The 17,371-nt window shown below is 41.8% G+C and overlaps 1 protein-coding gene across 2 annotated transcripts in view; it reads left to right on the top strand.

Annotated features, from left to right (window-relative positions):
* Window positions 1–12,142, top strand: part of C5 (complement C5) — a 91,159-nt gene extending 79,017 nt beyond the window's left edge. For both annotated transcript variants that reach the window (XM_081067727.1, XM_081067726.1), the window contains 8 exons: window positions 1,054–1,156; window positions 1,523–1,597; window positions 1,710–1,815; window positions 2,940–3,023; window positions 3,916–4,005; window positions 6,304–6,387; window positions 8,499–8,637; window positions 9,215–12,142. In XM_081067727.1, the coding sequence (XP_080923853.1) occupies window positions 1,054–1,156; window positions 1,523–1,597; window positions 1,710–1,815; window positions 2,940–3,023; window positions 3,916–4,005; window positions 6,304–6,387; window positions 8,499–8,637; window positions 9,215–9,353 (820 nt within the window). In that variant the 3' untranslated portion in view covers window positions 9,354–12,142. The remainder of the gene's footprint in view (window positions 1–1,053; window positions 1,157–1,522; window positions 1,598–1,709; window positions 1,816–2,939; window positions 3,024–3,915; window positions 4,006–6,303; window positions 6,388–8,498; window positions 8,638–9,214) is intronic.
* Window positions 12,143–17,371: the final 5,229 nt, after the last annotated feature.

Below are 17,371 nucleotides of genomic sequence, written 5' to 3'. Positions count from 1 at the left end.
CAAACTCTACTCTCAAATGTCCAGCTGCCTCAGAAGCATCTCAAGGTGAAACTGGAAACTGAAACTCAATTTTTGCAGAACCACACTCATTCTGCCCCTGTCCCCAGTCCCTGACCCACCAACTTGCCCCTTTTTAAGTCTTATAATTCTGCTTAATGGTAACATGAAGCCTCCGCCACCCAAAACGAAGCCTTGGAATTATTAAGATAAATTTAAACACAAGTTTATACTTCTTCCCAGTTAATTTTAGAAATGGGAAAATGATTTGTGGAAATCTCTCAGCAGAACTGGGATAAAACCCAAGTTTCCTGAATCCCCATTTTAGTGTTCTTTTCTCTCTTGCCAGAAACAAACAAACAAAAAATCCCACCAAATCTCCAATTTTAACCCCTTTGCCTTTCTCCTTAGCTTCTTTATAAGCACAATTCCTAGACATAGTTTTAAGGATAATCCTTAAAACATTTTTTAAAAACTAAAGTTGTCTATTATGGAAAATTTATAAGATAGAGCAAAGCATGGAAAAGAGAGATAATCACTTATAATCTCACCATCCAGAGAAAGTAGCTGCTGATATTTTAGTGTATTTCCTTCCAGTCTTTCCCTGAACTGCTTATTGAGTCTCTTTCCAGTATACAACTAATTTTTTCCTTTGAATATGCTCTCTTAGAAAAAGAACTAGAATGAGAATCAAGAGACTTATGCAGCTCTGAGGTGAACCAGTAATGTAACCTTCCGCAAGTGCTCTACTCTCATCCTCAGTTTCCTCAACCAGTTACGAGTAATTAAGAACTTGGATGGAATGACTTCTATGATTTCTTCCAGCTCCAAAATGCTGGTCTACTGAGATTATTGGTGAAACAAGAAAAGAGTTAGCCTAGATGACTAAAAGGGCTCTTGCAACTCTGAAATTCAGAGATTGCAATGCATATATTGTAGAGAGGCAAATAAGTGAAGACCCACCTTCAAAAATTAAAGGCTTCTAAGGAATAGGGCCTTTTCTTAAAGCATCTTATCCATTTATTTACTTCATTTTCTAATCTCTAATTATTTTAGCTACAAGCCCGGCAGAGAAGAATCATCATCTGGATCCTCCCATGCAGTGATGGATATCTCTTTGCCTACTGGGATCAATGCAAACACGGACGACTTAAGAGCTGTAAGTGTTTTCTTTTCAATATTGTTACGGATGCTTGGTTTTCTTTACTGCATTATTTTACAGACAAAGCTATTTCTTTTCATTCTAATATGTCACGTTCATAGAATCATCCCGAGTATTCTTTCCAAACCAACAATTAATCCAAGGGTTGATTCTGCAAAGTGAAGTGAGGGCACATATTTGTATGGCACAAAAAATGTGAGCGTATGTGCTAACATGTTCCAACTTTTTCAAGAAGGGGAGCTGCTCTTCAACTTCTCTAATAGAGGCTTACATTACCATGATCTAACATCTCATTGTTGGGTGAACGCATTTAAACAAAAAGATAACATTATTAAATTCAAGCTTTGCTCTTTCTTCCCTTAGCTTGTGGAAGGGGTGGACCAACTATTAACTGATTACCAAATCAAAGATGGACATGTTATTGCCCAGCTGAATTCGGTAAGCTCCACCTGCCACCATTCTTTATTTACTATTACTACTCAAAATTTACAAGCTAAAATATTATGAATCTCTTCTCTCCCATAATATCCTTAAATCTTGAATTTGCCAGATTCCTTCCAATGAGTTCCTTTGTATTCGATTTCGGATAATTGAACTTTTTCAAGTCGGGTTTCTGAGTCCTGCTACTTTCACAGTGTATGAATACCACAGACCAGGTAACCAACTCTACTCTGACATTTCTTTAGATGACTACTTTATATTCATTACAGAACCTTTAGAAATCCACTAGAGGCTCATACATTTTACATACCACCTCTCCCAGGGCTCACTCTTCACAAAAGTCTCAACTTGAACCCACAAACCACTGCATGACATTGAGCGAATCATTTCACCTCTCTGGGCCTCAGTTTCTTCATTTTTAAAATAACTGGACTAGATTGCTCCTAGCGTTTAAATTCTTTGCCTCAAGTTTATCTTTGGTGTTCATGTTCAGTATTCGTTGTACCTCTCCTTTTGAGAGAAGCCCACTTGGTCTACTACTTCTTTAATCCTCCCAGAATCAACTTCTCCATCTATATTCTTATTACAGTTTGCAGAGAGCTGTGTGAGAAAAGTTATTATATTGCATTGTAGTTATTTGTTTGCATGCCTTTCTCACCAGCACTGGACAATGTTTTCATCCTTTGTGCCCCTAGTATCTAACACAGTGTCAGGTACATAATATGAATCAATAAATGTCAAATGAATGGTCCCACATTTGATCACTCAGCCACTTCTGAGAATATTAATGGCTGGAGAGCTTCCTGGTTCACAAGACAGATGACTCCACCTTGGATAGTTCTACTTCTTGAAAATTCTGAGAATGAAGCAAACTCTGACACCCATTCATTCTAGTTTTAGCTTCTGAAATCACATAGGACATTCTTAGCCCCTCTTCCCCTTGAGAGAGAAAATTCTCTCTCTCTCTCTCTCTCTCTCTCTCTCTCTCTCTCTCTCTCTCTCTCTCTCTCACACACACACACACACACACACGTGATTCCTTTCAGTAGACTCCCATGTAACATTTTTTTCTCTCATTCATAGAAGAACCAAATATTTTCATTCTAAGAAATGAATATAGAACAGTAAAATTTCAAGCACAAAAGGGTAGATCATTTTGAGGAGAGAAGGGCCCATGAGAGGACAAGCAATTCAAAATTTAACCTCCACAGGCCTTAGCTACAAAAAGAAGGGTTTGGAATAGGTGATCTCCAAGGCCCCATTGTAGAAACTCACTGATCAGGGCATGTGTTGTGCGTTAATCAAGCCACTTCTCCTAACCATGTTTTCATCGTCACAGATAAACAGTGCACCATGTTTTACAGCACATCCCATAGCAAACTTCAGAAAGTCTGTGAAGGAGCAACATGCAAATGTATAGAAGGTAAACTTCATTTAACATGTTTAGGCTGCATGTTTGTTTAAAGCAGCCACTCACAAACCGGGGCTAATCTGGGGGAAGCTGTCTGACAAACTGTCATATCTCAGAAGTAGGAATGTCATCTCAGCTGATTGAAAGCTGATTCCTTGAGCACTATAAAGCTACTTCTCAATAACTCCTGAACAACCTAATGTTTTATACTGTACAGAGGTGGAGAGATACCGTCTAGACAGTTATTGGCTATCAGAGAGAGAGATCACATGATTTAAATTCTTACTTTCCACCTGGCATTTCCCACGTAATAGGACCACAGCCTAAGAGGGGCTCTTCTTCTTTCCCCTTGTCCTTTCCAGTTACTGACATTCTCTGTTTATTGTCCAGTTTTATAAACCCAAGGCAGCCTTCTTGGCCAAGAAAGAGATCCAGAACTCACAAATAGTCAACTGACTCCATGAGGGTCTGGGTTGGTTTGGTTTTATTTTGTTTTTCCAAAACCTTAATATCTGTAAATTTCTTAGATACTTATTGCACCATCTTATACCTGTAAATCGGTGAAATTATCATATGGTTCCTTCAAGGCACTTTTGAATATACTCAAAATGGAAAAATTTCCTCCATTCTCCAATGGAAACATATACATTTCTAAAAAGCTGAATATGGAGCGACTAGCCATTCTAAGAATAAGTCTCATTTTCAAAATTTTTGTTTTGTTTTGTTTTTGCTTTATATAATGTTTCACTTTATGGAACCGAAGAAAACGGACAGATCTTAGGAATCTGATATTTGTAAGATTATATTAGATTGTCTCAGGGCTCATGGGCACTGTGTTTACTTCTAAAGAGGGTATCTGTTTCCTTACATTAACCTAACTTTTACTGTTCTTCACAAAATCCAGCTGACTGTGGACAAATTCAGACAGAATTGGATCTGACAATCTCTGCAGATACCAGAAAAGAAACAGCATGCAAACCAGACATTACATATGGTAAGTTCCATTAAACAGGGACATTTTATGAATATATGATCAGTTAGAAAGATCAACAACTTTAGGTAGTGATTATTTCAATAAAACAGTCCATGTATTCCTTTGAAGTAAAACGCTATCAACTTTTAGCATTAACATGTGAAGTTATTTATTCTTCAGCAAGAAACATGATTTTCATTTAAAATGATAGAAGTGATGTGCACACCCAGCCAAGACACTTTACGTCAATAGATTCCATTGAATTAATGGTGCTAACACATATTCAGAGATAATTTTTGAGAAGCCACAAAATTTTACTATTGTATTTTTCCAGTTGATGGAACAGAGGCAGAGACAAAAGTGGTTTTAGGATTTGGGTGGTTTTTCTTTTTTTCAAAATCCCTTCAAAGATAAGGTAAAAAAATATCAATACTAAGTAATTTTTAATATATGCAGCATTTCGGTCCGTGTTTGAGACTCCATTTCAAAAGGTGCATCTCCTGGTTGTCCTTTTAGCTCAGAGCTAAATCAAGTGCCCAAGTACACTTTTAGTCTTGCCTCATGTTCCTCATAGAATTAGCTCCTTTATTTTCTACCCATAGTTTCTAATGTTTATTTCTGGATATATATATATATTTTTTTTACGAGAGAGAGAAAGAGCATATTGTACACTATCTCAAATCTCTTCTTGAAAATTGGTAGGGCGTTATTTATAAACAAAAAAATCAGTACAGTTGATTTGGCACTTTGTGTTTATCAATTGCTTTCATATAGGGTTTCTCATTGGAGTCCCCTAAGACTCCTTTGAGATAATAGAAGATCATCCCTATTTTACCAGTGAAGAAACTGAGGCTCAGGAAAATTTTTAAATTTGCTCAAAGCCAAGCAGGATGTTACAGTCAAACGAGGAGGCATCCTAGTCTCCAGTATTATTTCCAGTATAATTATTATATTACACTGAATTCTCTTGATGGAAATACAGCCATCACAATGAATTTTGTATAGTTCATAGTCTTTCTTTCGAATTCATCTTGATTTTTTTTAAAGCCGAAAAGCTACCCAACTCAGGCAAGATCCACTGCAGTTTTAAAATATATTGAGACTTGAAGAGAATACTATATGTTCTTTTAGCAAACAAAAATTTCACTAAATTATTTCTTCCTTCCATTTAAAATTATTTTCACTTATTAAATGCCAGAAACCTATTTTAACATAGAAAATAAATGCAATCTGGATTTAGTTTATTACATTAAAAAAAAAAAAACTTAGCTGGCTTTTTTGGAGACTACAGGTTGTTACTGGAATAACAGAATAGAAACAAAATAAAATAGTTCCCTCTCTCCACCTATGCTCACAGTAGGTACACTGCTCATATCCACCATAAAAATTTATGAACCTGAAATCAAGGACATAAAATAGAAAATAATCTTTTCTATTTTAAACCACTAATTTACACAGTCTTTGTTTCTGCTACAATGAGTTCATTCATTCATCTATTAAAAGTCTTTTCTTGAAAGTAATAAACTAAATCCAGATTGCACGTATTCTCTGTGTTAAAATAGGTTTCTGATACCTAGCTGGGTAGCTTAGATCTCAAAAATGGACAAAAACTTTTAGGTCATTCAACCCCATCAAAAGCAAAAACAAAAGGATCTTTTCTCAGGCCACATAGAAGGGATGGGTCCCTTCAAGCTGGTCATTCCAGAACGGAGGTCAAATACACCATGGATGCCTGAATAAAGACAAAACGGCTTTGGGAGTGACTCACGTCAGATAGCTGCCAATCCAAGCAAAAACGAGTCAGAAAACAGAATCCTATCAAAACCCAAAGATCAAAGCGCAGGGAGGTATCAAAGCAAGGGAGGGAACGAGGAGACTCACAGGCGGGCCTAAATTATAGATAACACCCCCCAGTCTTCCCCCACCACCCACAGCATGCAGAGAAGGAAAGGGCTCTTCAAAGTACCCCATGGGCACAACTCCACTAATCTTAAAAGATCAGAATCTGAACTTTATATCTAATAAAGGCTTATTTGGTTTGTTTTGCCTGCTTCTGTCTTAATATTGTTCTTGTCCTAATCAGCCAGTTCTATAAAGAAGGCCAGGGCTAATGATTCTAAGTAGAAAGTATCATCAGAATTATGATTAGCAGAATCAGACTGAGTATCTGGGAAGGCTTCTTGGGGGAACTAAGATGTACCTCAAGGTGCCCTTAAGAGCTTGCCATACTTCATTTCTCATCGGTTTGACAAATTCTGGCTTCTATTGGATGTGGTATTATTGTCATTGAGCGTGAACTGTTGTTTTCTTTTTTGCCAGCTTATAAAGTTAGTATTACATCCATCACTGAAGAAAATGTTTTCATCAAGTACACTGCAACCCTCCTGGATGTCTACAAAGCTGGTGAGAATTCGTTCATTCATTCTTCCATTCAACAGTTATTTAGTAGTCATGATGTGCTGGGCATTATATTAGACACAGAGGACACAACTTGAATTCCTACCTTCATAGACTTATATTCTCTTCAAGGAGACACATTTAAAAAACAATGAAGTGGGCAAAAAGATTAAATAATTATACAAAATATTTGTAAAGTATGTAAAGAAACATTTATGTACTTTGGTATGTCTTTATTCTGGGTGTTCATTTTTTATATATGTTAATTTTGAATTTATATAAATAGGAAAACACCACATACTTAACCACTTACACAAGAATTGCTGCACACTAACAGTAAACCAACATAAAAACATAACTATTTAGAATCAAGGGCAACTATGTAGTTCAAAAATAATGATAAATTGGTACTTCTCATAAAACAGGGCGCTCAGAGTAAGTGAGGATATAAACGAAAAAAAGATGGTTGAAGCTGAGGTTAAGTATTCTCTTCCAACTTTGCTTGAAATTTTCCATAACAATAGGTTTTAAAAATAATGGTAAGGCACCAAATAGCCACACTGCTTACCATGACAGGAATTCAATCAGTAAATAGTGCTGAGAATGTTGTTTACATGTTGCTACAAGAGGAAATCATGTCTTAATGATCATCAGGCAAGGCTAAGAAAGTTAGCTTGAACTAATGTGTGTACAATGGAATTTATATTGCTAACTAAATTTGATCATCTATGCAGTTACTATTATATACTATATACCAACATTTTCAGAAGTTTTTCAGGATTTCATAATTAAGGTGACTCTGCCAGAGTTTAATAACTAAGTAGATATCAGTCCTGAAAATATCACGATGAATTAGACCCAGTCCCTGCCTCAAGGAGTTTCTAGCCCAGCTGAAACAGATATGTGGAGTGAAACATTGTGCTAGAAATTCAAGTATAATGGGAGTAAGGGGGAGGCAGGTATTTATGACAAAGAGCACCAAGGAGTGTTTACTGGATACTGTGAGGACTGAAGATGTGTTTAAAGATGGGAAGAAATTCAACAGGCTAACATGGGGAGGAATACATTCCAGGTAGGGGGCCAGCTTATTGGCTACTTCTGAGTTCTTTGGGAATCCCAAAGTTAACTTCCTTAAAATTTCCCAAGTCTTTTATATGTCTTGCACTTTTCTGCAAAATTACACATTGCCAGCTACCAACTACTTTTTTATTTTGACATATCACATATGGAAATTAATACTGTTCAACTATAAAAGATTCTTTTAGTTTCTGGTTGTAATGCAGGGACTCAGCTCCCGCTCCCTGCACAGGAACGCAGGATACGGTGAGGCCAAAAGAGAACACCCATGGAGCCATAGATGGGGGCCATAAATAGGGGAGCCATACCACTATATTCTCCATGGCTGCTGGGTTGGAGACACAAAAGCAAATATCCCCCAGTACCCTAACGAGGGGTCTTCCTGCACCCCAGTCTTGCTGGCAGCCGGGGGGGGGGGGGGGCGAGACACAAGAAGTAGGATCAACATAATCCACAATCCACAATCCACTTGCTAACCGCGCTTGCTAGCGTAGCCACGGCAGTTATATTAATGGCTAATGGCTAACTGGTTACAGCTGATGGTTATCTGATCACAGCTGATAGCCATCTACTACTCCAGCCAGCACCTTTCCACGTGACGTCAAGAGCCTGGAAACTGCTCTCTGAGACTCCATCCCTACACTGGTTCTACTAGTCATAACAAGCAGTTATATAGCGCTTCCTGCGTTCTAAGCACTTTTCATGTATTAACCCATTAAACCTCATAGCAGTTCTGCAAGGGAGGTTTCATTGCCATTCCCATTTTTACAGCTGAGGGGACTGAGTCCTTACACAGAGAGTATAAATCATTTGTCTAGGGCCACACAGCCAAGAAGTGGCAGAGCTGGGGTATAACCCAGGCTTCAGACTTAAGTCTGAAGTCTTAACCATATGGACACTCTTACTCTGCAATAGCCATTAGCCTTTCAATATAACTTTACACTGACTAATAAATAGCCATGAGGGACTGCAATGCTTAGAGAGTTTATAATTGTGACACAGTAACATGAATGTGATAACCTTATTTGTATGTTTCTCAGGTGAAGCTGTTGCTGAGAAAGGTTCTGAAATCACCTTCATTAAAAAGGTGACCTGCACTAACGCTGAACTGCAAAAAGGAAGACATTATTTAATTATGGGGAAAGAAGCCCTCCAGATAAAACACAATTTCAGTTTCAAGTAAGTCACCAGTTTTCGATATTTTGAAGTCTCTGATCTTCCCTCCAAAACTGAGTATAATTTATTCTCGAATATACGTTTCTTATGTGCCCTGTGGTTAACCAACAAACCATTAGGAGCATAAATGAAATAATGTAAGTTGACAACAAAGAACTATTTAAAACCATTAGGGCAGCCGAGGACTCGCTGACAGATAAGCCAACTGAAGGCCTGCCTGTGTCTGAAGATGACTGAGGGTGCTCATCCCAGCCCCCTGCACCCGATCTGCTCTTTCAATAAGTTCTCCAACTATTCTGTTTGTAAAAAGGAAAATGTTTAAATACGCATTTTATTATGGTTGTTTTTTTAAAAAATAGATGTTGAAACAGATGCCATTCCTACCTTTCACTGTGGGGGCCCCAAGCAAGCTTCACCACTGTCAGGGGCTTGTGGACCTTCCTAGGGGGAGGTCGTTCCAGAAGAGTTTGGCTGACAGCCTGACCCAAGGGGACTTGAACAGCCTGAGTTCAACTGAATTCAGCTCTTCTCTATTTGGGGCCATCATCACAAACGCTTCGTTTTCATTTTTTCTTGGCAGGTACATCTACCCTTTAGATTCCTCAACCTGGATTGAATATTGGCCTACAGACTCAGTGTGTCCCTCGTGCCAAGCATTTTTAGCTAATTTAGATGAGTTTGCTGAAGACATCTTCTTAAACGGTTGCGAAAATGCCTGAAAAAGGTCATCTGCGTTCAGTTTTCACTATGGACTCTGGTTGTTGAAATTTTTTCTTCCATTTTTTTAAAAAAAATGTTCACAGCTGGTCTTATTTGGAAAGCTCACTTTACTTAGAATTAGTGGCACTCGCTTTTATTAGAGAATGATTTTGGAGCTATAACTTTCTGAAATAATGTGGCCTTGGGGGGCATGGAGACAGATACTCATTCCAAGGTTATTGGACACCAGAAGTAATAAATTGGAATGCCTCCTAAAACCTACCACTCAGGAATGTGTGTCGGGACGGAAAGAATAGCCCATTGAAATGTAGTATCTTACAAAAACACAGCCTTTGCTCGAAAGAAAATACCAAGGAACAGAAAACTGATCATTAAAGCCTGACTTTGCTTTCAAAATGTGCGAAAAGGCAGAAAAATGTGTTATTTTATGCTAGGTTGGCTTCAACCACACAAAGACAGGCAAATTGAAAGAGGTGGAGAAGGTGGCACTGAGACTTGAGAAGGCCTAACCTCAGAGACCTCAGCAAACTGAGAAGGTAGGAGAGTTTGTCCTTGCCCCTCCCCTTCTATTGCCCTTTCTTTATACCCTTGGGGGTCCCTCTACTCCTTTCCCTCCCTCTCAGCACATATTCATTTCCCCAGAAACTCACTCTTGCCAATAATTGCTCTCCTGGAAGGCAGGCCCCAGTGCAGCAACTTCGTGAAAAGAAAGTAGGTAGGAATCAGGAGACCTTTTTTCTAGCCCAAACCAGGTCTCTGAGCCTCGGTTTGAAATCCGCTAAGAGGATTTCTTAGCGGAGTGTCATTGTTAAGTGACATTTTGCAGCACGTTAGAGCTCTCACATATATTCCACTTAACGTCTCAAGCATCTCATGAGGTACAGGAATTATTATTATCCCCATTTTTCAGATGAGGAGATGGGCAGCATCGGAGTCCAAATCCCGAGGCTCTCTCCCAATCTAAACGCACCCCTCTTCTACGGCACTGCATCACATTGTTTTCTAATGCTAAGTTTTTGTTTTCTATTGCTAAGGCAGGATGCAGTTGGAATTTCTTAAAAATGTATAGTTTAACCAGGCCCCCTGAACTATCACAAAGAAACATGAAGACGAACTCTTCATGTAAAAGTAAGAGTGACCAAAATGCATTCCCTTTATGAAAAATCTGCATTTTACCAGTAAGGTGAAACTCCACGAAGCCTTGCTGTGTGTGCCTTGTAAGTGATACTAAGATTTTCCACTTCCAGGAACTAAGGATTTATTTTTGTTAATGTCAACGCTCACATTGTAGGCACTCCCTTGGCAAAAACAACCAACGTGTCCAATATGTCCAAACTCTGCCAGTGAGGCGTGAGAGCCCCTCAGAGCAGTCCTGCAGTGCCTGCTGTCACCTTCTTTCTAAGGCAGGCTTGAGGGAACCACTGCAGCGCTGGGAGGTCAGGGTGGCACCCGAGTCTCTGAGCTGGGGGATTGCCTTCTCCCTAAGCACTGAGGCAAACCGGCCAGGCCACAGCTGCCTTATTCATAACACAATGCAGCTGAGCTTTCAAACATCAAAGCAGGCCTTTGTGAGTTAGCCTGGCACCATTTAGAAATCTGCCAGCTCGTCTTCAGCTCACTCCTGTGTATTTAAACATACTTCATCAGTGAGGCTTTCGTGTCCCTCCAAACAGCCTGGGGCTCCTACTCAACCCTGTACTTCTCTTCCAAGGCACTTGCAATTATTTACTTAATCATGTGTAATTGTTTTCTGGCTCCACTGTAAGCTCCATGTGGGCAAGGTCTGGGTCCATTCTATTCACCGTAGCTCCTGCACCTGGCACAATGCCAGACACAATTGAGGGACTTAGTGAATTTTTGTGGATTCCCCACTGAGTGTGGGCATCTGAAGACCTGAATTCTAGTCTTGGCTTTCCCCTGGTGGGGATTTGGGGAAAGCCCCCTCACCTCTTTGGTGGCGGATAAAACAAAGGCATTGAACACTCCAAAGTTTTTTTTTTAATCTGTGGCTCTAAGAAGATATTTTGTAATCTTATGTTGTGAAACAGAAGCATCCAAATGTTGGGTATGGATTTCTTTCTGCAAGTGTGCGGGGCGCTCAGAGAAGTGAGGGATGGAATGAGCTGGCAAAGCTTCTGGAGGCTTCCTGGAGAAAGATAGGTGGCATTGGGGAGGTAGAGGGGGCAGGAGGGGCTTTGTGTTTGAAGAGAAAAGCATAAGGCAGGTCCACTGAGGGTAAGATGATGATTTAGGTGGTGCAGATGAACACTTCATTTCCGAGCTATATGTTTATTCTAACATGGAGAGATGGTTCCCGACTTACAGTGGTTCAAGTGACAATTCTTTGACTTTACAATGGTGCAAGAGTGATACTCATTCAGTAGAAACCATACTTCGAATCTTGAATCTTTGTCTTTACCCTAGCTATCTATTTGCGGTACAGTTCTTCCTCGAGAGGCTGGGCAACCGCAGGAGCAGCAGCTCCCGGTCCCACACACGATCACGCGGATAAACAACCAATACTCTACAGGGAACGGTGTTGCCAGAGGTTTTTGGATATTGTGTTCTAAGCACATTTAAGGTTGGCTAGGTTAGGTGAGCCGTGATATTCGGTAGCTTACGTGTATTAAATGCATTTTCAACGTAACGATACTTGCACTTTATAATGGGTTTGTTGGTACGTAACCCCATCATAAGTCAAGGGGGATCTGTTTTAGAAAAAATATAAGTAGTACGTAAAAGCCAAGACATACACTTTTCTTTTAAAATAAACGTATTTGTCAAGAAGTAAGTCTATTTAAGGGAAAGTTTTAAGTAAATAAAAGTATAGGCTGTTCTTAGGGCAAAAATCATGCGGTTGGCACATACGTAATTGAAGTTCAGGAAACTGTCTTAAGAAAATTTGTGGAATTGACAATGAGCCAAGTTTGAGACAGGCTGCCTCGCTCCCTGTTTCTCAATGAGGGAGGCTGAGCCAAGGTCAGTCTTACTTTCCAGCCCCTGTGATGATAATTTACTCAGCAACATCTAACAAGTATGTATTGATTGGGAATTGTGGTCCAGGCCCTTGGAACCTAGGTCCTTGCTCAGGTGGAATTTAGATTCCAGCTGGGAGAGACATTCAATAAACCATAAAGACAATAATTAAGGGCTTGACCTTGAATGTCAGAAAGTAATAAGAGCTATGGGGAAAAAAGCAAAAGTAGAGCAGAGTAAAGGGGACTGGGAGTGATCAAGGGAGGATGACATTTTAAATGGGGTGGTCAGCGCAAGGTGGGCCTCAGTGAGAAGGTGGGATTTGTGCCAACACTTGATGGTGGTGAAAGAGTGAGGCATGCGGCTAGAAGGGGATGAGTGCTGCAGGCAGAGGGGGCACCTTGCGCCAAAGCCAAAAGCAGGCACCGCCTGGTGCATCATGGGAAGAGCAGGGAGGCTGAGCGGCAGGTACAGGGTGAGCACAGAAGGGCCAGGTTGTGCAGGTCCAGGAAGGGGCGTGGGCCTTGCTGGGAGGGAAGGGGGAGTCATCGCAAGGTTTTCCACGGACGAGCAACATGGTCTGTCGTACCTTTTAAAAGGGTTACTTTACCTGCTCTGTTGAAAATAAAGCAAGCGTAGAAATGGAGAAACCAGTCAAGAGGCTACTGCAGTAAACCAGGCAAGAGAGGATGGTTATTTAACAAAAGGAAGCTTACCGACCCTGCAGTGAAAGAGAACACACGCCCTGGGAGCCGTGAGCTTTTCAGTAGAAGCATGTTAGAAAGGACTTAAGGTAGGATTTGGGCTTGTGAGGGATTATTTTAGGGAAGGTTCAAAGATGGAGGGCTTCGTTCTGCATTAGATGCTTCAAGAAGCAGGGCTAATGCTATGAGTATCTTAATTCTTATCAACGGGAGAAAGACAAGTAGTAGTCACGTCACCCGGGAAAGGGGATATTTGCTCATTTTTGTGGTTTGGAAAATGTTCTTGTTTTATTCTCTTCTCTAATATGATTATGGAGAAGTCTTTGGGTGTTTTTTATCTTTTATTTTGTTTTAGTATTATTATTATTTTTGGCTTGATCCATTTTGTCTGGTGTTGGTGTTGTATGACATCAGACATGGAGAACACCACAGCCTGGCCCTGAGTGCCAGGTCAGTTTCTAGGGACACCAAGGCCCAGCTCCCAGGTTAGCTCCCCACTATCGAGGGCTGCTCTTCCCTTCCACACACCCTTTTTCCTGGAAAATGCCCCTACGCATTGTGCACACAGTGCACAAACTTGCGCTCTATTTCAGAGACCACCATGAAAACCCATGCATGGACCTCATGACTGGAAACCTCTGCCTCAAGAGCTGGGAATTTAGCAGCCAAATCTGGGAGGTTCGCAGCGATGCAAAGCAACTCTGGATCTTGTTTCTGGGGATTTTCCTTACTCCTGAGAACAGATTGATTGTGTGTGTTTAATGTGATGTGAGAAACCTGTCACCGAGAACGTGATCATTAACTTAGATTGGGAGATTGCAATAGTCCTTCAGGCCTTCGAATTAGAAAGAAGGAAAGGTAGGAAGTGAGGAGGAAGAAAGGAAAGCATGTAGGAGAGACAGTGGAGGAGAGGAGAGGGAAGGAAGAGATGGAGGGAGAGAGGGAGGGGCTTTGTTTTAAGACAAGATGGGAACTTCATTTCTAAGAACCTTCTGGATTCTTCTCAGTTGGCAGGCATGTTGGCAGGAACAGATCTGTTCCTTGGAACAAGTGTCTACTCCTTCACTGTTTCCATCGTTATAATCAGATATGTGTGCATTATGTACAATCATGAATTACATAATCCGAAAGTGTCCAAACCAGGAAGAACCTAGAGCTTATCTCATCAAGTCCTTCATTTGCACCTGGGAAAACTGGCCCGGGGAGTGGCTTGCCAGTGGTCACAGCGCTGTTAAGTGCCAGGCCTGGGACCCCGGCCCAAGGCCTCCGACAGCCCAGTGCTTTCCTCGCAAATGAGTGAAGATTATAGAGAAATAGATTTCAGCTATCCGTAAAGAATTTTGTTATAGCCAGAGCCATTGAAAGGTAGAATAGGCCCTCGAGGAGTACCTAGTTCTCTCTCACTACCTCCTTCCAGACATGTCACAGGAGCCATTCGGGGTGGGAGGCTGACCCTGACGACATCCACTGCCCTTCAGCTTGGAGAGTCTGTTAATAGAAAACATCTGCTTTGCTTCTTTAAGCCTCCGTTTTCTCATCTGAAAAAGGAAGGTGCTAATAATTCCCACTTCAGAGGATTTCTGTGAGACTTACAGGAGACAATACAGATCATGCGTATAAAGGGACGAGCGTGATAAATGTAACTTGCAGTTGTTAACCACACATTTGTGGAGTATCCTATCGACATTTCACAGCCATGCTGGGATGACTGTCCCCATCCTTGCTGTTAGCAAGGAAGCAGCTGAGACACCTGGAGACTGTGCTGTGTTTCTTCACGAAGCCTAGGGCATCTTTTGGGCTCTGGGGCCCAGGCGCCTAGCTTCTGAGCCAGATGGACTTCTCACACACTGGAAAGTGGTACTTTGTCACTGTGCAGTCTCGGCAAAGATTCTGCCTCCGTGGGCTTCAGCGTCACTCTGAGCAAGTGTGTGTCATCGTCCTAAGCTGTCTCCCATGCTAGGACAACAAGTGAGGCAGATGAAGGCTCAGGGGACAGGGGACTAGAGCAGCGGGAACACTGATGCTGGTGTAGAAAAATGCAGGAAGGCGGCACCAGAGAGAAACTCAATAGATCTGCAAAATGTGCCCTGAAATGCCTTACAACATTGATACAACACAATTTGCAGGACCCTGGATTAGCAGGCGCCCCTACCTTCCTTCAAAGGCCTCGAATTCACCAGTAGGATTGACGTTTGATCCCCGAGAGCCCCCTCTGTGTAATCACAAAGCACAGGTGTTTACAGATCTCCTAGAGGTCGTCTGGTCAACCTGCGCCCATTTCACAGCTGAGGAGACAGGCCAAGCAGGAGCAGGGACTCTCTACGGTCCCATAGAGAAACGGGGGCTGGAGCCAGAGTGCCGGGCTCCTCTTCCCTCGTGTCAGTGCTGGCCGTCTCCTCCTACCGGCTGGCGTTGTGGGCGGGCAGAGACCTTACCCGGGTCGGGTCCAGGGCTGACATTTCTAGCAGATGAGATGAGAGAAATCAGAACTGTCCTGGAAAGAGGCTTTGACGTTTGGCTGGAGTTTTGGCTTGTGTGTGTGTGTGTGTGTGTGTGTGTGTGTGTGTGTGTGTGTGTGTGTAAGAGACAGAGAAAGGAGTTGTTACTATGGGGAACTGATATGGTGAGGAAGTAAGAACTGCCTTGATCAGTGGTGTTGGGAAAGTTCCTGAACCTTGCCAAGCCTCTCAGTTTGCCCCTCTGTAAAGGGAGAGTAGCATTGTCAGCTTTGGAGGGTGATAAGGATTAGAAATAATACTTGTTTGCCAACTCAGGGAGCACAGTCACAGCAGGTGGCAGCCAATGACAGCTAGCTGGCTGTGTGATCTCTAACTCCCATAGCTCTCTGTGCCTCACTTCTCTCTTTTGGAAATGAGGTAACAGGTTCTCCTGGTTCAATTTAGGGTTTTTGCAGGATAAAATAAGATCAAATGAAAGAACTTGTAAACTGTGGAATTTTAAACAAATACGGATATGGCATTAATAATCAAAAGCATCTTCGTGCTAAGATACCACAAGCATGGACCTTCTGATGTGCTCTTTAAAACCGGGAAAGGTCCACTGTCTTAAAAGGCAATCTCCCCCAGTGCTACAAAGTTCCCTGTTAGAGCTTCACTTCGTTGGTCCTGGAAGCTGTCAGTCTTAGAGCAGCGCTTCACAAAGTGCATCCCATGACCAGCAACACCCCATCCCCTGGGAGCTGTTAGAAATGCAAATTCTCAGGCCCTACCTCACACCTACAGAATCAGAAACTTATGGGAGGGGAGCCCAGAAATCTGTATTTTAAAAGGATCGCTAGGAAAATCATAGGTGCATTGAAGTTTAAGAAGTATTGTTTTAGAACTGATGAAAACGCAGATTCTGCCTCTGTGGGTCTGGGGTGGCCTGAGAAGACTCTACATCTCCCAGGTGATGCGTGTGGTGCTGGTTTTGGACCTGGCAAGCTTATAGAGTATCCTATAAAATCGGGGATTCTTGCCTAAGGAAGAAGCCCTTCCTAAGCCAACACTAAAGTTGAGAGTAATTGTGCACAAGGCCCCAGGAATGGGTTGTGGAAAAGGCCGAGGGATTCTGAGGACAAGAGAAACACAAGGCGTCAAACACAAAGAGGTCTAAAGAGTAAAAGACGAGGTAGGAGGTCCGTACATGACAAATAGGCTGCCTTTGCACAATGTGCCAAGGGCAGGTCTAGGCACTAATTAATACATTAACTCTCCAGGATCCATTTGTGTGTTAGGCACCGTCCTATGTTATTTACATTCATCGACTCAATTAATCTACAGCACAACCCAATGAGGTTGGTACTATTACCCCCATTTTACAGAGGAGTAAACTGAGGAACAGAGAAGTTAGATAATTTGCCCAAGGTCACTCAGCCAGCAAGTGGTGGAGCCTGACTAAGTAGCACTAGACTATTCTGCCCTCAGACACTGTATTTGAAGCAGAATAGTCCAGTGCTAGTGAGTCAGGCTGCCTGACTTACAAGCTTACAGCCCAGTGACATATCTGGGCTAGGACTAAGCCCACACTTGGCCGATCCCTATTATGTGCCAGGCACTATTCCAAGCACCTTATGCATATTTACTTCTTTAGTTCTTGTAGCAGTTCTAGGAGACAGGGGATGGTGCTGCTGAATGGGCCTGGCTGTGTGCAGAACTGCATGAAACAGGTTTCTCTGTTTCTGGAGGCTTATGACAGAGGTGATGAATCGCCTTATGTTCCAAGTGCCATGTCATAAACAGAAAATCTCTGATCCAGAAATGGTCTCTGCAAAGGAAGCCACAGGATCCAAGCCCCCCTTTGTGTCCTCGCCTGCCCCCCCACCCCCCACTCCTTAC

This window comes from Rhinolophus hipposideros (genome assembly GCF_964194185.1).
Source record: "Rhinolophus hipposideros genome assembly, chromosome: 11".
NCBI lineage: Eukaryota > Metazoa > Chordata > Mammalia > Chiroptera > Rhinolophidae > Rhinolophus > Rhinolophus hipposideros.
Note: the sequence above shows the minus strand (reverse complement) of the source record. Positions and strands in the feature narration are given on the sequence as shown.